The 22,261-nt window shown below is 51.3% G+C and overlaps 2 protein-coding genes across 18 annotated transcripts in view; both read left to right on the top strand.

Annotated features, from left to right (window-relative positions):
• Positions 1-10,705, top strand: part of TYRO3 (TYRO3 protein tyrosine kinase) — a 37,967-nt gene extending 27,262 nt beyond the window's left edge. For all 3 annotated transcript variants that reach the window (XM_032444854.1, XM_015864362.2, XM_015864363.2), the window contains 7 exons: positions 838-918; positions 2,546-2,638; positions 3,032-3,153; positions 3,441-3,550; positions 4,977-5,136; positions 6,013-6,149; positions 8,253-10,705. In XM_032444854.1, the coding sequence (XP_032300745.1) occupies positions 838-918; positions 2,546-2,638; positions 3,032-3,153; positions 3,441-3,550; positions 4,977-5,136; positions 6,013-6,149; positions 8,253-8,631 (1,082 nt within the window). In that variant the 3' untranslated portion in view covers positions 8,632-10,705. The remainder of the gene's footprint in view (positions 1-837; positions 919-2,545; positions 2,639-3,031; positions 3,154-3,440; positions 3,551-4,976; positions 5,137-6,012; positions 6,150-8,252) is intronic.
• Positions 10,706-16,879: 6,174 nt separating this feature from the next.
• The window catches only part of MGA (MAX dimerization protein MGA), a 49,543-nt gene continuing 44,161 nt past the window's right edge, over positions 16,880-22,261 (top strand). For 13 of the 15 annotated variants that reach the window (XM_015864338.2, XM_015864347.2, XM_015864344.2 and 10 more), the window contains exon 1: positions 16,960-17,071. The gene's annotated coding sequence lies outside the window, so the exon portion shown is untranslated. Of the gene's footprint in view, positions 17,072-21,653; positions 21,762-22,261 lie in introns of those variants that run through there. The other 2 variants (XM_015864341.2, XM_015864339.2) reach the window with 2 other exon arrangements.

Below are 22,261 nucleotides of genomic sequence, written 5' to 3' on the forward strand. Positions count from 1 at the left end.
ACCTTGAGTACCATGTTTTACTTCCTCCTCTCCAGTACCAGAGACTTTCATAGAAGCAGATTTTGGATGGGGTAATCAGTTACAAAATTAGGGAAATCTAGACCCAGAACTAGTGCTAAGAGTCTCTTATGCTGTGGGTGTAAAGCCACTTCAGGATAAAATAATTTGAAGATCTGACTGTTTGCATTTCCTCTCATCTCCCTTAGAGAAAACATAAGGGTAAAGTTTTCCTTATATGAACTGACGTGTCACACACACAGAAGAAAGTGTTGTATATTTTGTCTAGCCAGCAATGATTCATGCAAGTTGTTCCCTGAATTTTGAGAGATAAGACCTGATTGTGTCTCAAGTGATTGAGTGCTGGCACCATTACTGGGCTGTCATCTCTGACAGCTGTCACCTCCAAGAATGGTCTGCACTGGGAACTTCCTCATCCAGCCCATTCACTTACTGCTCCTGCTCACAGCCCCTTCTCTGATCAGAATTTCACTTGGCTGCGTTCCTCGTGATGTGATTTCTCCAGAAATGTCTGCCTGAGGTCCCAGCCCATGCTGTGATTGCATTGTCCACTTGATAGAGGACTGCTTGCTTTCCTTGTTTTCCTTTCTGGACTGCTGGCACAGTGGCCTCTGTCTGCTGATTGTGCTACCAGGGCTACTAGACCCAAGTATGCTGAAAACTGCTGACTCGAGTTGCAGAATGAAAAATGAAGCTGGTAGCTGTGTTTCTTATGCTGACTCAGCTTCCCTGTCAGCAACCCCCAGAGTGACCCTGCTGTAAATCATACTTTCCTCACTAAAAGCTGTTCCCTCACTGCCTGCTCTGGTTATTTCACAGGAGAGTTTGGGTCAGTTCGAGAGGCACTACTGAAGCTAGATGATGGCTCTTTCCAGAAAGTGGCAGTGAAGATGCTGAAAGGTAAGTGGGAGCGGGGCTACCTGAAGTACTTAAGAGAGAAGAGAGCTTGGAAAGACTAAATGCTGTCTGTCCTATTCTCCATCAGACATCTACTGATATTCTTCCTTTCTCCTTTCTGAGCTTCCCACTCAGCCCTTCTACCAACGTTCTCTCCCTCTCCTTTTATTTAAGTCTTTCCTTCTTCAAGGAAGGACCTACACAACCTCAGCTGGTTGTACAGCATCCAGCACGTGGTGACTGCAACCAAAAGCATGTCATAGCTGCAGTTAGCTGAAGTTTTTGTGTGCAGAGGATCTCATTCAATTGCTTGATTCAACAACTGCACTGTATCACCTGGCACAGGCAGCTCAGGCAGGTCTGTTTTGTGCTAATGATGTAGTCAGCAGTAGGTGGCAAAGTAGTCTAACTTCCTTCCAATCAGTCACTGGAGGAGTGTACAGAGCAAGGGCAGCTAATGTTCATCGGGTAGAGATGTGTGACGCAAAAAGCAGTTCATAAGTGTAAGTGAAAGCATTTATGTGCATATACATATACATGTGTTAACCTATATTATTTTAGCCCTGTTGCCTGTAAGGCAGAAATTAACTGTGACTGACTGAAAGCTGAATCATACTTGTATACCTTTGAAGTTAAAATTGGCTGCCACAGAGTGCCAGTTTGTGCTAAGTGTGCTGATACCACAGTAGTGTAAATTAAAACATATTCTCCATTCTCAAGAATCATTCTAATCAATTTGCAAGAAGTTTACTGGGTAGTCAAACTGTCTGCCTTCAAGCATCTGACTTGGGAACTCTGTTACCCTCTAGAGGGACCTTTATTTCTCCTCTGGCTGTAGAAATGAAATAGTTTACTTCTGTCTTCTGAATCATATTAAATGACTTCCCTAAAGCAAAGAATGCAAATATTCCCCTACAAGTCTGAGTCTGATCTCGTAGCAGAACTGGAGGACTCCCACTACATTCAGCAGCACCAGTGGGGGAAGCAGTCTGCTGGGCTAATTCTCAATTATATCATTATACTTCTGTAAATCTGGAGTAATAGTGACAAGTTGTTTTCTCCAAATTTATATTGACACACGTCACTAATGAATTTGGTCCAATCTCTCCAATACTGAGGTTATTTAAGAAGTCTGAGCTCTAGCAAGACTCAGTTGTGCTAAGAGAAGAAGCATGGATCTCTCGTGCTGTCCTCATCAGAGATGAATTGAGCTCTGCAACCCCTGCTGGGGTCTCCAGCCATCTCCTCAGTCGGAACATTTTCTTTAATTCTGTAATCCATCTCCCCTCCCTGGAACTGTAGTCTAGGTCCTTTCAGCTCATTTATTCTTACATCTCTAATGCACTCGTGATTTCTATGGCTTCCAAGGAAAGTTGTTGCTGAGAAAAGAGCTGCTAATTGGCAGGTCTTTCCTTTGCCAAGAAGCAATTTGCCAGCTGTCTGTGATGCATACTTACTGCTGACCGTCCCAGAAGAAAGTGTCAGGCTCTGCCTCATCTAGATGTAGGTTTGGGAGGATGTGCAAAACCTCCACAAAGAACAAGCTTCTGAAGGTCATTATCTGTAATGTCCTTCGGAGCCATTCACCGAAGGACCAAAGAGAAAAATTTACGGTGACCTTTTCTTCCAGCGGACATCTTCACCTCCACTGACATAGAGGAGTTCCTGCGGGAGGCTGCATGTATGAAGGAGTTTGACCACCCACACGTCACTAAGCTGATTGGTAAGCCAGCAGTGCTGCTCACTCCCGCACCACCCCCCCCAGACTCACATGCCCACCAGCACTGCACTCCAAAAGCAGCATTGGTGTAGACACCTCTGTGCTATGGGGAGCAGCACCTGCACTTTCCAGTCCTAGAGGGGTTTGGAGTGGGTGTAAGCACTGAAAAACAAATACATGCAGCCCTCATACACCTGCAATACACATCTGTTATTTAAACTAATTCTCTGGTTCTTGCAAACCCTGCAGGAGCACACAAAGGAGTTTAGATCCTACCTGCCAAAAAATCTACATTTTTTTCTGCAATTTTGAAAGAGAAGGGCGCAGTAACATCTATGTTTCCCTCTGGGCCTGTTCTGTTTGCTAAATCCCCCTTGCTGTGTGTGCATTCACTAGGAGTCAGTCTGCGGAGCCGTCCCAAGGGCCGTCTCCCAATTCCCATGGTGATCCTGCCCTTCATGAAGCATGGAGACCTTCATGCTTTTCTGCTGATGTCAAGGATCGGGGAAAACCCTTTTGTAAGTCTTTGTTATTGTAAAGTTCCTTTAGGGAGGGCATGGATTTTCAGAGAATGTGCTCAGATCAGTTTAGGCTCAGTCTCGCAGAGGAATTGGCAGATGATCAGATTTTGACACCGGGGAAGCTCTGATTGGGATCAGACGTTGAAGTATTTAATCCTGTGCACACTGAGAACCAACTCCTGCTTTCCCTGTAACCTCCTGTCCCTGCTCAGTAAACTAGTAGAAAATGTTGCAATCTTGCTCTAAGAGGTTGGAAGTTGAAATAACTCAGTTATTTCTTTCAGAACTTGCCTGTTCAGACACTCCTTAAGTTCATGATTGACATTGCCAGTGGGATGGAGTACTTGAGCTCAAAAAATTTCATACACAGAGACCTTGCAGCTCGGAACTGCATGTAAGTGAACCACAAACTATCAACTTTTAGAGAAAAGAAAGACCAGAATGGATGAGAGAGGGATGAGAAGCCCCTTGCACAATAGAAGTGGGGAGGGATCTTCTTGGGGGATGCTGGCCCTTGCATCTAGGTGACAACAGGCATAGGAGAGTCTTGTCTGTGAGTGTACGTGTATGTGGTGGTACTGTGGAGGGCAGCTGTTAGCCTTCAGTTGAGCTTCAAACTGACCATATTTAGAAGAAACTATTCCATAATTGGTTTGGATATATATATATTTTCAGAGGGTTGATTGCAATGCTGTGTGTCAGCGTGGGCTATTTGTTCCACTTTATAACATAACCAACAGAAGAGAAAGGGTTTGTCTGGGTCGGAAAGAAAGAAGCTTTAAATATAGTCTGAAATCTCTATTCCTTGCATCTCTTTGGAAGACTTGATTATTGCAGTATAAGAAATGGAGAATTTCCTGGGAAGCAGGTGAAGAATGGCTAATGTGGAGAATGCCTTTAAAGCTAATTACATGGTGAACACTGTGTGATCCCACATGGCTGTTATGTCCCCAAACTGCCTCTCCTGCTTCAAAGTGAAGAAAAAGTCCCTTTTTGTTCTTTCCTCTCTGCTTCTTCCCTGGGAATGGAAAGGAACAACCCATTCTGGCAGGCAGAACTCTGAACAAAATGACAACAACCAGTGAAATCTGCAGTGAGACACAGATTTCCAAAGGCATCTAAATGTCCAGCTGTACAGACAGGAGGCTGGTAGTCATAATGAAAAGAGATGAATTAGTCTGCATTGACACTGCTGAGAAACTCCTGCTGTTTTCCTATTTTATAATATTTATTTTAAAAAAGTCTTCCTTTAGAGGAAGCTGAGTGCCTGTGTCGTCACATCTTCCTTTATGCAGCTTGGAGGCATGATGTCTTTATTTGCTTTGCTTGTACTACCTACTGAAGTGTGTAGGTTTAGGTAAGTGTGTAACAGCAGTTCACACTGTTAGCTTGGCCTGAAGAGAATGGCTTGCAGACGTAGTTTAGGCAGCTGTAATATGCATCAAGACAAGTACCTAGTGGTTTTTGATTGCTTATACAGGGCATGGGCCTTAGTGATAGCACTGAGCAATGCAGGTAAACACTGTTGATCTTTGAACCTCTATAAAATAGCTGAGTTCACTTTGGATGACAGTGCAGGCCATCTGAACATGGCCATTCATTTATTTTCTTTAATTATCTCTCTGTTAGTCTCAAGGAACTGATTTGAGACCACTGAATTATTTCACATCGGTTGTCAAGTAGATTAAGTCATTATCCTTCTGGGTAATACTTGATGACTTAATACCTCACTTCCCTGCTCAAGTAGTCCTGGGCACACCACTTTAATTGCCTGAAGCGGCCAATGAATGCTTTTCTTAGTGATTAAAACTTTCCCCTAGGCTGGATGAGAACATGAATGTGAGTGTTGCAGACTTTGGGCTTTCTAAGAAAATCTACAGTGGAGACTACTACCGTCAGGGCTGTGCTTCCAAGCTGCCAGTGAAGTGGCTCGCTCTGGAAAGTCTGGCAGATAATCTGTACACAACACACAGTGATGTGGTGAGTTTTGCTCTGATGTATTTGGGGACCGCTTGTATTTCTGTAGCAGTGGAGGAGTCCTTCTGTAATTGTGGAGGATGGGGAAAGGCCCTGGTGGTGGGAAAGGGAGTTTGCCTGGTAGTTTGTATTTGAGGGCTGTGTCACACACCTCCCTTGAGTGCTCTCAGAACCCAAGATGTAAAATATGAGTGATTTATGGTGGGAGTGATGAACCCTTTTGTCATTTTCCTCTTGTCATTTGATTCTTCATTTTTTATTTCTCACCCCTAACCTCCTTTTCTTGTCTCCCTATCCTTCTCATTTGCTACTTTTTGGACAGACTTTTATTCCTTGTTCTTCTGCATTAAAATCTGAAGGTGATCTAAATCTCAGTTGCACACACTCATGTACATATGCAGCAACAGCACTCCATTGTACAGCAGGCATTATGGAATATTCCATACGCTATGGAATGAGCGTATTAGTGCTTAAACAATCCTCCCCATAACTTCTCCCATTCATCTGGGATTTTTACTTCCCTTTTCTTTGGCATGGGGTAGTTTCTGGTGGGAGTTTTTTTCCCCTGTTATTATATGTTTGGGGATGGAGAGCAGGGTAGCGTGGTTGTTATTTTTTTCTGCTCTGATACCTTCTCCACTCTTCCTTGCTAAGTAGGAGGTGCCCAGGAGAAGTTTGTAGGTGGGAGACAGCGCAATAGCTCCAAGAGCCTTCTGCTCCACTGCAGGGTGGTACTGCTCAAGAGATGACATGTTGGCATCAGCTGCATCTGATTTCATTTTCTAGTTAGAGTTGGGCCAGCATCGCTGCTGCTCACGTGATGTGACCCCAACAAAAAGGGATCTCTGTTCATTGGTTCTCTGTGCTGTTCTCTTTCAGTGGGCGTTCGGGGTGACCATGTGGGAGATTGTAACCCGAGGGCAAACCCCTTATGCTGGCATTGAGAATGCAGAAATCTACAACTACCTCATCAGTGGGAACAGGCTGAAGCAGCCGCCGGAGTGCCTGGAAGATGTGTGAGTACTTCCTCTCCCTGCAGACACATGGTTCCTTGGGAAGTTTGGCTTACAGGAAGGAAACGGGGGCAGCTGGCTGACCCTGCAACCTGAATCCATCCACTTTCCATCACACAAAAGCATTCACTATAAAGTCTCTGGGTTAGCTATCAAATTCTCTCTGCTGGCAGAACTCCCCGGAACCTGTGGTAGCTCCGCAAGCAGCCAGCTTGGCTCCAGAGTTTGAACAGTGTAAATGCTAGAAGCTCCTGGCTGTGTGGAAACTACAACTGTGTCTCCAGAAGCTCACTGCTCCCTGTCTTTTCAGACCAGCATCTAAGAAAAGAGATGAGTTTCATGGTACAGCCTAACGCAAGATTATAAGGAAACTAGATTGCAGAGGCTGTGTGAGCCTTTCAAACCTGGGTCCAGTTGTCAAAATTGCATCTGATATTCATATAGAAATAGTAGGATGACAGAGACATAGAAGACAGGAATACATATAACATTCTGTAGATCAGTGTCCCACCTTAAATTGCAGGTGGAAACAAAACCAGAACAGTCTTGTGGATATTGGTTTCAGGCATTTCCAGACTTAAAGGAAGCACTTGGGTAGTTTGCTGGTGTGTTGTAGCCCGTGCTCCTGCCTTATTCCTGATGGAAACCCATGGGGATGTGCTCCAAACACTTCCTTACATGCTCACCCCTCAGCTTGTGTGCTATCCCTGGGCTTGTGCTGATGGCTGCTGGTGGGCTGATGGGCTGATCCAGTACAGCTGGTAGCTCTTTCCCTTAGTTTCACATGAGTTTCTGCTGTTCACAGGGCAGGTAAAAGAATGTATTGAACTTGTTGCTGCAGAGTAGGGAGTTTCTATTTTATATGGAGCATTTATAGTTATTTCAACCACTTGCAAGGGGTCCAATTCAGGATTGAGATAACAGAGGCCTTGAAGCTTTCTATAAAACTAGTGTGAAATCCAAGAGGCTTATAAAGCTGATAGTAAAGGCCATCATGAAATGCTTCATTTCCCAGTGAGGATCGTCTTCAGATTTTTTCCACTTACTAGTTTAACTGAGGTCATTTATCTGTGGTGTTTTCTAGTGCCAGCACTGTGTTTTGTCCCTGCTCCCCACAGAATTGGTGACAATGAAGAAACAGAAGTGCAGATGTGGCTTTGGTGGGTGATGTGCAGGAAGGAGAATGATGGCTCTGGCCATTCTCCAGCCATGCTGGAGGCATCACCCCATGTTCCTGTGTGGACGCTGGTACCAGTGACATCTCCTTCCATCAGCCCTCAGGCAACCAGCACTCTCAGCTGGTGTTTGACCACAGGATAAACACTGCCTGCGTGGCAGGATGGGGCCTGTGGCCAGTAACAGCACTAGGCAGGCCTTGAACTTCAGGGTTTGGGGTTTTTTTGGTACTCTCTAATTATTTTGATTAAAGTGCTTTTGAAAACAGAGAGAAACAAGGATTTAAAATCCATAAAACCTGCCCATGTGCCGTCAGCTGTACAGGGCCAAAACCAATGAACTCTGGAAAAGTTTCCATGACTGTTAATTGTGACTGTGAAAGTAAATGCCTCTCTAAATGTTTGCAGTACTGCAGGGACATACCCAACCTCATTATTAAAAAAAAAAAAATAGTTGTGCAAATTTTATGCCAATAATCACACACCAAAGCCAGAATTCTTGCCATCCTCTGTTTTCTCTGCTGAATGAAGCCAATGCTCTGATGGAGGTCAGAACCTACTCACCCCTGTCCTACGTTAGGGAATTTCATAGTTTCATAGTTTCATAGTTTCGTGCGGGTTGGAAGGGACCTTAGAGATCATCGAGTCCAGCCCCCGGGATTCGAGCCTCTGTGTAGCAGAGCGGCACTTCTACCGTTTGGGGGCCTTAAGGTAGCAGTTCTTCTCCAAGGCACCCTTGAAGTGGTGAAGGATTGCACAAGCTTCAGTGTTAAAGGGCTGAGGTGGAACCTTCCAGCAGCTCATGAAGAGCTGGTTCTGCTCGCTTCTGCAAGGGTCCCTTCATTTGAAGCCTGTCCTGCACTGTAGAGTTGCTGCTGGGATGTGCAGGGCTGGCTGAGTGGTGTCTCAATGCTCGTCTTCTGTATTGCAGCTACGATCTCATGTGCAGATGTTGGCATCCTGAGCCCAAGCTACGCCCAAGCTTTGGAGTGCTCCGGTCCCAGCTGGAAATGATTCGGGGGAGGATGTCCACACTCTCTTTAAGCCAAGACCCTCTCTATGTCAACATTGGGAAGGACAAAGAGTCATCTGTCAGTGACCCTGCAGTGCACACCTCTTTTGGGAACACGGACGGTGACGAGACCATTGCTGGGGCAGCAGCTGCTGCTGTCACAAGTGACTATCGCTACATCATGAGCCCCTTGTGCCTTGGAGATGATGTTGAGGGTGAAAGGCATCCAGATGGGCAGGAAGGGGAGAACAAAAGCCTTCTGTACGAGCTGGAGGCAGAAGGAGAGAAAAGTTGTTAGTCTGTACATAGCAGTGACACTCTGCTTCCCTGGGACGGGATGTGTGCAGCCGCAGAGCTGAGTCGCCTGAGTCTCTGATGCCGGATCTGGAGTGGCTTTAAACAGCACAGGCTGGAGCTCTTGGGCAGCTTTGGCAGCTTTCATTTCTGTATGGGCTGCAGTTGCGGACAGCTTGGATGGACCACAGCCCTGACATGCCTTTGGATTTGGGGAGGGAGGAGGTAGAGTGGCAGGCTGTTCACATCCCGCAGAAAAAAGGTCAAAGCCAAGGTGGGCAGTCAGAGCCTCTGCTCTGGTCTTTCTCACTGGCAGCTGGAGCAGAGCTGAATGCACCTTCTGTTCAGTCAGTGCTCGCTCTCGTGTAGATGTTGTCTTTGATCCTGGCTGCGTGACCTCGGGACTGGTACCTCTGAAAACACTAGTGGGTATTTACACCGTCATCAGGACACCGGGGGAAGTTCCCCTCGTGTTCACTCAGCAGTGCTGCCTAGACGTCTTGCCTACCTCAGTGGTTCTCAAACTGCGATCTGCAGGTCTGCATTCACCCAACACTGAACAGCTGGCACATTTCATGCAGTAACGCTCGCTGCTCACTCTGCCCAGGGCTCTTTTAAGGTACTCAGACTTGCAGTGAGCGATGAAATGAGAAAAAAAAAATAAGAAAATGGAGCATCCCTCACCACCCCGCATACCTCTTTTCTGTGGGTTTTTTTTCTGTTTGGTGCCAGGTCAGGCCTGACCAGCCTTGCAGCTGGCCTTCAAATGGGAAGGGAGTGAGAGCAGCTGCCATGGGTGAGGACAGAATCTAACTTCAAAGGAACTGAGAGGAAACTCTTGTAGAGAGAGGACTTGCCGGCAGTGTGGGGAAGCAGTGCTAATTAATGCAAAGTGCTGCCCTCCAGGAGAGGAAGGAGGCTGCTTGGATAGAGAATGGCAGACACGCATCACTTTCAGCAGGAGCAGGATTCAGTATTTGCTTGAATAGGATTCCTTTAATCTTTCTCTTTTTAACCATCCTCCGACTTTTTCAAACAATCCAGTGCTGTAGCTGCTGTGGTGAAGGTCTGAAGTCAGTTTGGAAAAGGTATGTGTGAGATGGGGGAAGGAGCCAATGGGGAAATCTTTTTCTAAGGAGAGAGTCCTTATCACAAAAAGGCTTGAGAACCACTGGCTGTCTTATTTAGGAGGTCTTCTGGCACACTGTAAAAGCCACATCAGATCATAGACCCGTATCACCGCAGCCTTCCACACAGGGCAAAACTGATGGTTTTGCTCTTTGGGTTTTGTTTTCCAATCAGCATGTCTGACTCACTGTAACTGCAAGCGCTTTTGTGGTTTTTAATAATTTAATATTTTAATGTAAAATCAGCATTTGTTTTGTGCAGTGTTTCCCAGCAAGGAAGTGCAGCTGCATCTTACTCTAGTTATCCTAAATATTTGCTAGATCTTCTTTTGTTTTACTTTCAGTGTGCTGAAAACTCAGCAGTATCACAGGACGTAGGATTCCACACTGCTTTTCCTCAGACACAAACACCACCGATGTTGTTGCTGGCCAGGTTGGCGAGGTTGGGACCAATGAGCCAAGTTAGACTGCAGGCTTGGTATCAGGACGCCCTATCATTCGATGCCCTATTCTTGGCTGTTGCCGGGTGCGGGGCTAACTACAAAATCTGGGTCCAGTTTCATCCCTTGCTGAGAGCGCCTTCCTAGGGAAGGGCAGGTTCAGCCTGGGGCTTGGGCATGGCTCCTTTCTGTAAGGTTTCCTACTACCCAGCGCTGCCCTACGGCTGGAAGCCCAGTACGGTTTCTTGGTCACAAACTGCAGAACCTTACACCCAGGCAGTACGGGTTTTTTTCATCATTTAGCTGGGTCGCTGTCAATGCAGGTGAGAAAATAACAGCTAACGAAGGTTAGCAGAAACCTGTGCGGTGCACACGTTGGCAGTGAGGGCAGAAGGCTTTGCTCCCTGCAAGTGCCTGGGAAGCGCAGATGTACATAGAGACTCTAACTTTGGGAAGCATGTCATAGTTTTTATGCATTTTTTTAAATAATAAAACCTGTACTGTGTCTGAGTCCCAGCCTGTTATCTGCGGCAGTTTGTGAGGATGCTCTCAACAGGTCTTCCTTGCTGGGTGGGTGCTTTGGTAATGTGGGCTCGTCTCTCAGAGAGCCTCAGCCCCAGCCAAAAGCCTTCAGCAGCCTCCTTGGAGGCAGGGAGCATGCTGCAGTGCCGCATCCCACCTCGGTGCCTGCAGCCTCTGCGCCCCTTCCTTCCTCCTTCCCCCCACTGACAGCACTCCCTGGGGAGAAGAGCCTTGGAGGCGGCGGTTGGAACTCTGCTGCTGAGTCAAATGTTCTCGGTGCAACGTAGAAGAGCCCTTGGGTTCCCAGCTCACCAAGAAGAGACGCACATCACACGTTTATTATTCATCAGCCAGCAGCACAGTGCACGGCCTCTGCCTGTACACTCACACCAGGAAGATGAGAGATGGTGAGCAGTGGGAGGGAGCGCTCACCCCCATCTGCTGTGCAGGGAGAACGACTTCCGAAGCGCAGAGTGGCTGGCTTGGTTACTATTGTGAGGTTCCGGTGCTCAGTGCCATCCCTTGGATCTGGTTCAGACGATGACTGAATCTCTTTTGCGCACGAGCCCGGTCGGATCAGGTACGCAAGCAGCAGCAGAGAGAGAGTCACTGGGAAGAGGAGGGGAGGAAATAGTAAGATGGCATTGGAGGATGCAGTGCTGCTCTGTGCCAGCAGTTCTGATGCAGGCACTGTCGTGCCATTCTGGTTTCTTAAAAAGCCCGTCATTTCCTTCAGGATCACCTTCTTTTTGGCTGTATGAATGCACAAAGAGAGATTCACGACTGCCCTCATGCCCGCACCTCCTTCTTGGCCTGTGTGGGGAGGAGGGCCTTGCAGGCTTTACTCAGTTAAAACACTCACCGGAGTCAAATACAGTTAATTATGAGTAAAAGATTGTGTGAGGGACAGCAGGTGCAGGCGGTGATCAGGAAGCCTTGTTACCATGGGAAACCAAGTCAAAATTGATCACTTGGACCAGGAGAACTTACAGACGTGGGCTTTGGTTGCGTGGGCTCTGTCACAGATGAGGAACTCGGCGTCAGTGTGAATCAGACTCCAGCCACTGTCCTGAAGTCTTGTGGCAAAGTCAGGGCAATGGAGCCCTGCTTATTGACTGCCCTGAGTGTCCTCTGCCTTCAGGCAGCCAAACCAATGTGTTCCTACATGCAGGCGGGCTGGGGAAATGTCAGATCTTTTGGCCGTGCTGAGAGCAGTTTCTTGCTGAAACAAGAGGCTGGGAAGTGCCAGCTCCTTGGCTGAGGCTGCTCAGATCCAGTTTCCTCCACTTTCTTTTCAGGGCTAAAATCGAGCTGGAAGATACATCTGAACTGGGGCAGTGGGTTGCACTTGTTGATTAAAGCTCTGATGTGTTCAGTAGGGAATTAATGGGACTGGATGAGCTTCCAGAAAGTCTTTATAGGAGCTGTGTTTTGGCAGCGTGCTGCGTAAGGGGATGGGACTTTGTGCAGAGGAAGGAGGGTTTGCATGCAGACGAGATCTGGTTGTGAATATAAGATACTGCACGACCTGCTGGAGAACACACGTCAGTGAAGGTGACAAAGAGTGGGAGCAGAGAGAAACTGTGGAGCAGGTGAGAGCAGCGCTCTGCCCACGGCCATTAGCACAGCAAATTGGGGAGCTCGCTGCTCTCCCAGCTAATCCGTATGACAGCAATCCTGGCTGCTACCCTGTCATTAACCGAGCTGCGTGGGAGCTCACTGCTGGCAGCTGCTGTGTGTGCTGCTGCAGCCACTGTGTGCTGCCAGCCTGGAGAAGGGGGCCCTGGTCATTCGCAGCTGCCTCTGCTTCTTTCCCCTTAATAAATTGCACTGAAACGAGCCATAAGACCCAGGAAGGCTCAAATTGCTAAACAAAGTATGTCAGCATGCCGCCATCAGCATCAGGCCTTATTGATACATTTCCCAGGGTTATCTGTCTGCCTTATTCCTCCTCTTGCACGAAGGTACGTAAGAAGCAGGAGGGTTTTGCAAGCGTGTGGGCTGAGCTGTAACAGCCCTTCGGTGCCCGTCACCCAGCACCCGGGTTGCAGAGTGTGCAGGTAATGGCAGATGCAGACCTGGGGGCTACAACAAAAGGGACGGGTCGGGATGTGATGCGGGTGCTGAGCTGCCAATACCAACAGTGTCAAATCCTGGCATTCCGGCTCTGACCAGCACTTACACTGACCGAGCAGCTGGGGCAGCTTAAGACCATCCCTTTGTATTTGCTTGCTCCCCCCTGCTGCAGTTTGGGATCCCGGGGCTGAGGATGGTGAGGCGAAAGACGGCATAGGATGCACGCAAGAGGCTGAAGCACGAGCGTGCGTCTCCACCGGCGCTGCTGCGGGGGTGGCAATCTCTGGCAGAGCGAGCAGCCGGTAACTGCTCACCCCCTGATTGACGCCAGCCCGTCTGCTAATGCTCACAACTGCGCCAGTGCCATCTCATCGAAGCTGCTGCACCGGGCGGGACCTGGGGCAGCGATCCGCCCCACTGCTTCAAAGGGTGTCTGCACTTTCTGCTTATAAATGGAATCTCACGGGTCAACCGCCCGCATGGCTCAGGGTTGCCGCCCTGTCAAGGGGCCAACTTTTCCTGCAGGCATAATCAGGCAAAAATTCAAACGAGAAGAGTCGGACCTATTTATAGCAGAAAATCGCCTGCCTTCATTTTCTCCATCTTCTCCCTTAATGCACTCAGGGAAACGTTCCCAGCCTGACGAGTCCCAAACAACTGCGGGGCTGCAGCGCTGGGACTGCACACAACGGCTGGCCCACGGGAGCTTTATTCGGGGATTTAGCTCTTGCATTCGGCAGTCAGTGTGTCAGCAGAGCAGAGCTGACACAGCCGCTTCCCTGCTGTGACACTGCACGCAGCCTGCAGCCTGCGAGCCCACCTGGCTTTGCCCCTGGAGGAAGATGCTTAATGGGGTGGCTGGGATCCTTCTCCCTCCTGGTGCTTGTGCTGCTGAGCACCACTCAGCCTCGGTGCCAAGCCCTCAGCAGGGGCGATGAGCAGCTCCCTGCGGATGTCCATGGGATGATGCCTGACCGAGGTTGGCAAGAGCTCAAAATCGTGTTTTACAGCTTGCCTGTTTCTAGGCAAATTCTTACTGGCATCAGAAATCCGTGACTGTAGGAAATCTGTGCTTGCCTTCGTTCCAGGAAGGCTGTAAAAGTTCATTAGAAAAAAACAGTGGATTTCTTCCTTAGGTAAATATCTTACAAGTGGTGCAGACAATAGACTGACACTGAGAATGAACTCTGATAATTAAAAGGTGTCCTTAGCTCACCATTAGCAAAATGTGGCTAAAATCCTTAAGACAACAAGGTTTCATCCTTGTGCACAGCAGGGCAAGGTGCAGCCTGGCTTCCCCCTGGGTTTTCTGCTCGTGGAGCTGCTTGCACAGCTGGAAGCACAGTGCTGCCTTGTTTTCACCTGATAGTCATGGAATCATAGGATCATAGAATGGCCTGGGTTGAAAAGGACCATCATGATCATCTAGTTTCAGCCCCCTCACTGTGTGGGCTGCCAGCCATTAGACAAAGCACAGCAGTGTGGACGAACCCATAGATAACATCACCTCTGTTTGCAGGGAGGATACTGTGAACTTCCACACAGTTAGATTGGTTTTACAACTCTATAGGAAGCAACCAAAATGAGAATTTGACCCCAAAGACGTTATTTTGCTTTGTGCAGACATTTGGAGTGCAAAATCTGAAGAGATTTCTGGGTGTGTAGTTGAGGGTTGCCCTGTGAGGCCCGCAGGATGAGAAAGGGAGAGCAGCAGAGATGCCTCTGGCATCCATCCCCCTGGCAGCCACTCTGGATGCAACTTGGTGAAATGCATCGTATGCAAGCAGAGGCTTTGAACAAGTGCCTCAGGGCTGGGATGGGGGCAGAGCCCTGGCCCAAGCCCTGCCTGCTGCCTGCCTCCGCCCACCCGTGCTGGCAGGTGGGGAAGCTGCAGGGCACGGATGCAGTTTGTCTTTTAGCACCATTTAGATCCTTCAAATCGATTAGAGCTTCTTCAAGTGAGGATGCAGCTGCATGAGAACTACAGACTTCACATATCTGAGGAATCATCAGCATTTCCAGTTTGAAAGGAAATAATTCTGTGAAACAGCCAGCTGCCGAGGTCCTTGCAGAGCAGCAGCCAGGAACACTCCATCAAGTTGCCTCTGCAGCAGCAGCTACTTTGGTGCAGGGGCTCATGGATACAAGGAAAGTGCTTTGTGGCCAGTGCTTTCAGCCAGCTCTGTGTGCAGCTCCTGGCTCTTTGGTCTGTCAGGCAGCAGCAGCACACAGACCCAGCTCGGATCCCCCATGTGTTTACTCTGCGTACACGTACGCATTTGGGACCTGCAACCACCTGCATTTGAGACAGGTACGAGGCAAGGGGGATCAGCTGGGGCTGGGACCCTCGGAAAATCAAGAAATGTCCTCAGGAGTGTATTTCAGAAAATGTTTGTGTTCTCACCCATCATTTATTAAAAGGTCTTATTCTATTCTGATAACAAACTACCCTCAAGGAGCTGCCTTGCAAGCACTCCCCCCTCCCCTCCACCTCCCCTCTGCAGTCTGAGCAGTGGGAGGAAGGTTTAACCCCTTACTCTCAAAGCCACTCATGAGCCTAACAAATGGACAACACCAGCTCCCGGGAATGTGAGGATGTTGGGTTTTTTTTAACCCCTTTTGGGCAGGGAAGGATTTGTAAGGCTGCAGAAAATATACTGGAAATACATCGGGCTTGGCAAGACTTGTTGCAGCTGAAGGGGCCTATGATGCAGTGGTTAATGCAGACAGGGTGCTGGCTGATGCCCTGCAGTGTGGCCCTGGGGGAGATCCCAGCCCCTGTCCCTGGAGAACCAGCCCCAGCAGAGAACCAGCTGGAGAAGGCTCACTGCAGACACATGCTCAGGTTCCAGCCCAAATGAGCACTGCCATGTCGGGGCCAAAGTGTGTGGAGACACTGCAGCCAGCAGCTCGCCTCAGGTGGGCTTCGTGCACCCAGCCATGGAGCCGTGGGGGAAGGGATCTGAGGGCTCCAGTGGGCAGCTGCGGGGCTTTCCGAGCTCTCTGAGGCCCAACAGACAGGGACAGGCTTTCCTCATTGCCTGCTGTTTAACTCTGTGGGAATATTTAAGACAAACTGTGCAGTGCTTGCTGCCAACCTTATCTTGTCAGAGCCAGCAGTGGACCCCTGGCCTTGAGATTTAGTAACAAAGCTCTGTTCCCCACAGCACAGCACAGCACACAGCTCTGGTGAGAGCTACATTGTATGGCTCTGTGATGTTAGGAGCACAGCTAACAGAAGTAACTCTGCCCCAGAGAAGTGCCACTGGGGCGCTCTCAGAAAGCAGCCACCACAGCTGTGCCTGTAGAGGAGGCAGCTTTGCTTTGGGATGCATCATGGACATTGTAAAGGCAGGAAGTGCCGTCTCCACAATTCTCTGAGCAATGTGAATCTGGCTCCCGTGTGCGTAAGGCTGATTTCATTAAACATTCACACGTTACATCTCCGTGCGCTCCTGACTCACTCGGTGCACAGGAAGCCGCATCCTTCACACTGACATTTTACAGGCTTTAAACGCTCGATTCGAGCATTTTAACAGCACAATCAAAGCGTAAGGGCGGTGCCTGACGATCAGTGCAATTATTGGCTCTGCAGTGTAACTGTTTTTACATCGTGCCCGCTTTTTGACGGGATACGCCTGTTTTCCCTGCGCTGCGAGTGCCTGCCGTCCCATGAGGACGGGCTAACAAGGGGAGTGCTGTCAGCGCCCTGAGGGAGCCGTGCCGCCGCCATTTTGCACACCGGATCCTGCAGCACTTTGACGGCCGAGCCCCCTCCCCCGCTCAGCGCACGCGCGGCCCATCGAGCGCCGCCGCCATCGGGTCCCCACGCGGGCACGGCGTGTTTCCCTCGCGCGGGGGCGGGGGAAGGGCGGGAAGGGCGTGTCCCGGCGGCGGGCACAGCGGAACTGCGTCCGAGGGCGGCGCCGGCCAATCGTTGGGGCGCTGCCGACGGCCGTCGCGAAGCTGCTTTGCCGCGGTCGCCGCCGGCCGCGCTCTCCCCCCCTCCCCCCGCCCCAGCCCGGAGGACGGGAGCGCCCAGCACAGCCCGGCCGCGACCCGCCCGACGGGGGCGGCACCACCGCCGGGAAGCGAGAGGAAGGAAAGACCGGAGCGTCCCACGTGATGGGCCGCCGCGGCCAATGAAGGCGGCAGGAGGGCGCGCGTGGCGGGCGAAGGCCTCGGGAGCTGCGAGCGGGTGCGTGGGACGGGCCGGCGGTGGGCGCCCCGCAGCACCGGGAGCGGCAGGAGCAGGAGGCGGGAGCCGGGCAGCAGGCAGGTAGGAGCCGTGCAGCAGGCAGGTAGGAGCCGTGCAGCAGGCAGGTAGGAGCCGGGCAGCAGGCAGGTAGGAGCCGGGCAGGAGCCGTGCCGGCCGCTCGGCGCTGCCCCCCCCCGACCCGCTGCCGGGTTTGAAGTTTGATTCGAGGAGATGGCGTGAGGTGTGCGCGTCACGTGAGCGCGGCCGCCCAATCACACGTGCGCGCTCGCTCCCCTTCGGCTGCGAGGGCCGCGGTTGAGGCGGCGGGGTGGCGGTGCTCGGGGTGGCGGTGTAGCGGTGTAGCGGTGTGCCGTCCGTCCGTCCGTCCGTCCGTCCGTCCGTGCTCCTCCGCCGCCGCCGGACATCGGGGGTTGGTCACGGCGGCCGCCCGTCACGTGACGAGGGGAGGGCGGGTTATAAGCCCCGAGCGCCCCCCGCGTCCGGAAGGGGTCGGCGGAGTCCCGGCCCCGAGCGGCCGCCGCCTCCCGGGGTCTCTCGCTCCCGGGGCCGTCCCTCGGCAGGGGCGGGGCCGTGGCCGGCGCTTCCCGTGCCATCAGCCGATGGTTGTGTAGCGGCGGGGCTGCTGCTGCCGTAGCGCTTCGCGGCCGCTCCCTCAGCCCCTTGGCGGGCCGTACCGGCGGTGGGCGTGCGCCCGGGCACGTCGCGTTTGGCGGCCGTTGGTGCCGGGCGGGGCGGCTCCCCGCGGCTCTCCGCCCCCCACGCCCCGTCCCGTGCCGCTTCCGGCCTGAGCCCGGGGCCGCGGCGTAAACAAGCGGCGCGCTTTCCCTGCAGGGCGCTGGGCCGGCTCTGCGGTTCGCTGCCGATCGGAAGTTTAAAACCGAGCTGTGAAACGCCGGTGTGAGCTCAGCTCGTGGCTGGGAGGCGTGAGGATTAGAGGGTATTGCCTCAGCCTGGCTAACAGTGAGGCTGCCAGTGATGCACCCTGAGCTTTTCACCGCGCTTCTAAAGGTTTCAAAGCCTGTGTGCTCTCGCTATCCCACCTTGAGCACGCACCTGAAGATGTGAAGGTTGTGACCCGATTGCAGTGACAGGAGTGCTGGTGGTTGTGCTGATTTATTGACTGTTGCAGTGCAGTGCTTGCTGCTGGTATGGTGTGCTCTGCCTGCCCCTAGGGTATGTCAGCAGGTCACAAATGAAGATGGGTATTAAAGAAAAGCCTGGAACCCGTTGCCAGCACTTGGTATCTAAGTTGGTGTTAATCCTATATATTATAACTTTGAAGGGGGACAGGAGCAGTTACAGTTTGATGGGTGAGAGCCATGGATGACTGTAGCAACATTTCAGGACCATTCTTCTCCAATGAAAGCAATGTCTTTTCCTGACCTCCTTTGCTATATTTTTCCTATGATGCTGAGAACATCCTCAACTGAAGATTGTAGCTTGTGACAAACATTCTTCGTGGTGTGTTTATAAAGGGGCTGAAGTCCATCCAAATGGTGCTGTGCGTGTTCATTAGGGCCATCGTTGCATGGGAGAAAGCACAGGGGGTTGTTTTATTCTTTGAATGTCAGTAGTTGAAGTAACGGTATATGGAAAAAATAAAGCACCCGTTGAATATATGAGTTGTGAACATATCAATGCCTCTTTGATAAAGAATGGGAAGTAATGAAAGTGCATTATTTTAATTAATTAAATAATAAATGCCATAAATATCTGTACAGGTAGAGCACCATAGTGGCTTGAGGTGAGCACTGACTTTTCTCCTAGTCCTTTCACCAGTGTCATACTCCATATCAATGGGTTGTGTATTTCCATTCTGCTGCCTGACATCTAACCTGAATCTCCCTTCCTTTAGTTTGAAAACATTCCCCCTTGTTCTGTCACTATCTACCCATGTAAAAAGCTGATTTCCCTCATGTTTATAGGCTCCCAAATGACTGGTTTTATCTTTTTATTTATTTTTAATGCTCTGTAACAGTTTCTCAAAGTTTGCTTTTTCAAATCATACACTTAAGCTAAATTCTACCATCATACCTGCAGTCTTCTTGACATGAAATTATACTTTCTCACTGTAGCTGAAGGAACATTTTATTCTACTTCTTTTATAAGTAAAATGGTGTAAAATACTGGGATCTGTTGCCTAAGCATGGGAGGTCTAAAGGTGTCCAATGTACTGCAAGGTGTGTCCAGCAAGCATTGAGCTCTGGCAGACCCAGACTCTTCTGGAGAAGCAATGGGAGACCAGTAGGACATGGCATGGTATGGAAAGTGGGACTAGATATCTTGGTATGGGCAGTGAATCCACTTGGAGTTGGAGAATTAACAGACTTTCTTGTGGTTGGATACTGTGTTAATCATTCTCCCAGGAGGCAGAACATTGACTGGAGAAAGTGTTTTTTTGTATTTTAACCCTTCTAGCATACATTCTACTGTAGTATACACTTCTTACTACTTATTGCATGACTAGATATCCAGGTCTTGTAAGTCTTTTCTATGGCCATACTTTGGGACTTCATATAGTTGTCAGGGCTACTTGGTCTCAGTGCTGACAAACTTGTGTGCTAGGGCTGCTGGTTTCCTTTTGCTGTGAGTGTGTTACACCATCACACTTGGTTTGGGTGGCTGTAGTTTGAGCCAGTTTCAGCTACTGTCACTGTTACAGAGCCCTTTTTTGAGGTAAGTTATGAATGGGAGCATCTGAGAAGCTCTGGGTTTTACTGTGGACTGCAGGTTGGTGGAAGTTCTGTATTTTTGTTACTTGTAACATGTAGGCTTAGAATTGGTACTTTGTGCTGGCAGGCAGTACTGACAGTATGAGTACAGTTTACTTGGTGCTGCTGGGAAATACAGTTGTGAGGACTGTCATTCATGCTTTCAAGGCACTGCAGAACGGGAAATAAGTCAGAAAGAGACATATGGTGGGTGAGGGTGCTACTCGGTAGTGAACATTAGAGTTTCAAATGTGACCTTACCATAAGGTGACTGTGCTGATTGTGAAGGGCAGTACTCGGGTGGTGAAGACCAATTCATTTCTATGCTTGGTGGTTTTACCATTATGTTATATCTTTAGTAGTGCTATTCTGTGTGTTGTTCTCCTGAGGTGGTTCCACCTAAATGGTCCCTGGTGTTGGAGTGTGTGGAAGGTTCCATAGATGTCTGTCAGAAGGGTGGAGAAGGAAGGGCAGGAGGGAAGAAACATCCAGAGGGATGAGAATGGGACAGTGGGGAGATGGTAGAAAGGAAGAAGTATTAGAGAGGGCTGGTGACAGCAGCTGGGATTCAAGTTACTTACTGGATTCCTAGTCCAGTCAGTGAATTGACACGTTTACAAGTTGAGTTACAGTAACTGCCCGTGAACTGGGTTGCTGTTTTGGTTCATTCTTTGCCCTCAGTTCTCATTTGCTCTATGAAATACAAAAGCACTTGGCTACCAGCCTTGGCTTTTTCATATGCTGACATATTTTAGAAACTTTTGAACAAGAACTATCTCCTGCCATTTCAGAGAATGGCTGAACGTCACCCTGAACCAGAAGAACACCAGCTCCGTGATTTTCCACGTCTTCTTCGGGCTAGTTGCTCTGCTTCTCTTTTCTCTCCCTGCTCCCACACGGTGCTGCTGGCAGTGTTGGGTGTGTGTTGGTCCCTGCTCCGCCCCCAGCCATATCTGGTAGTAGCACTGTAAGCCTCCCTTCTGCCTCCTGCCTCTCCTTTAGGAAGAGCAGAAGCACTGCCTGAAATTCTTTCTGACTTGCAGAATGTTGTATTTAAGCAGTTTCTCTGTGTGTTCCTTTTATTCCTAGTTGAAAGAAGTGCTCTACGGTCACCCGTGTTAGTGTTTCGATGCGTGTTTTTCAAGTGGCTGTTAAAATTTATGGCCTTACATACAATATATATGCAATTCCCGAATGCTTGGCATTGTTCTCAAAGCACCTGATTTAGAAAACATGCTTTCTTCGACCAACCCAAAGCACTGTCGAGCCCTGCTTGCCCAGACGCAGAGAAGCGAACTGTGATGGATGAGGGCTGTGCTGAGCCTCCTTCCATTCCCTGCCGAGCACACCGGCTCTCCCGGCCCGGTTTCCGGGGCTGTCTGTGGTGCCTGTCTGTGGTGCCTGGGGGTGCCTGTGGTGCCGTGAGCTTTGCTCTGCTAAACCGCTGCAGGAGGAGGGGGCCGCAGGCCGCTCCCCGCTTACAGGACTGGCTCCTCGGAGCCGCGGGGTGCCGGCGGGACGTGCCGTCCTGCGGGGTGAGGGCTCTAGTTCTCCGGGGAAGCACCGAGGGAGGGATGGAAGCGGTGCCGTCCCCGCCGCCCCTGCCCTCGCTGGGCGCGTCCCCGCCGCCGCGGGGGCGCCGGGCCGGTCCCGTGACCGTAGGCGGAGCCGGGCGGCCCGCGGGGGGAGCGGAGCGGGCGGGCGCTTCGTCCGCGCCCCGGGGCGGAGGCGGCGCGGGGCTTCGAAGGCGGCGGGGCTGGCGGGCGTTGCGGAGCCGCGTGCGGGGCGGCGTCGATCCCGCGGCCGTTCCAGAAGCTTCGCGTTGCGGCGCCGCGCGGTGCGGGGCCGGTCCCTGCGCGGGCACGTGACGGGCAGGCGGGAGGGAGGGAGGGGGCGGGAGCGGGCGGCGCGCCTGCGCGCGGTGCGGCGTGATGACGTCAGCACGGTGCGCACGCACGTTGTTCCCAGCTGGCGGACACACGGTCCGCGTGAAGAGAAAGGAGCGGGGCCGGCGCCTCGCGCACGGGAGCAGCCGCCCGGTAACTAACCGCCGCTACGGAACCGCCGCGCGGCGGCGTCGGCCGGGAACCGCATCGCGCCGCCTTGCCCCGCGATTCCCGCCCCAACTGCGAAAATTAACACCCGTCGCACCACGAGGCGCTGGGGCCGGGCCGTGCTGCGCAGCGCGGGCCGCTGCCGCCGGGGACGCGAAGCGCCGCTTCGGGGCCGCCGCCTCGGGAGTGACCGCAGCGTCGCGCGTCCTCCGGCCTCACAGCGCCCGCACGTCGCGCAGCCCGTGAGGAGCGGACATGGCGCCTCGCGGGACCCGCTGCCGGCCGTGCCCGTGTCCGGCCGTGCCCGTGTCCGGCCGTGCCCGCCGCGCACGGTTGGACGCTTCCCGGAAAGGCGCGGGCGGGTCCCGGTAGCGGCCGCTTCTCCCGTGCCGGGGCTTCCGGCGGGGGCCGGCCGGCGCGGGGAGGAGGGGCGGCTTGTGACGAGCGCTCGGCCGGGCCGCACCTGCCCCGCTCGGGGCGCCCGC

Source organism: Coturnix japonica, chromosome 5 (assembly GCF_001577835.2).
Source record: "Coturnix japonica isolate 7356 chromosome 5, Coturnix japonica 2.1, whole genome shotgun sequence".
Taxonomy (NCBI): domain Eukaryota; kingdom Metazoa; phylum Chordata; class Aves; order Galliformes; family Phasianidae; genus Coturnix; species Coturnix japonica.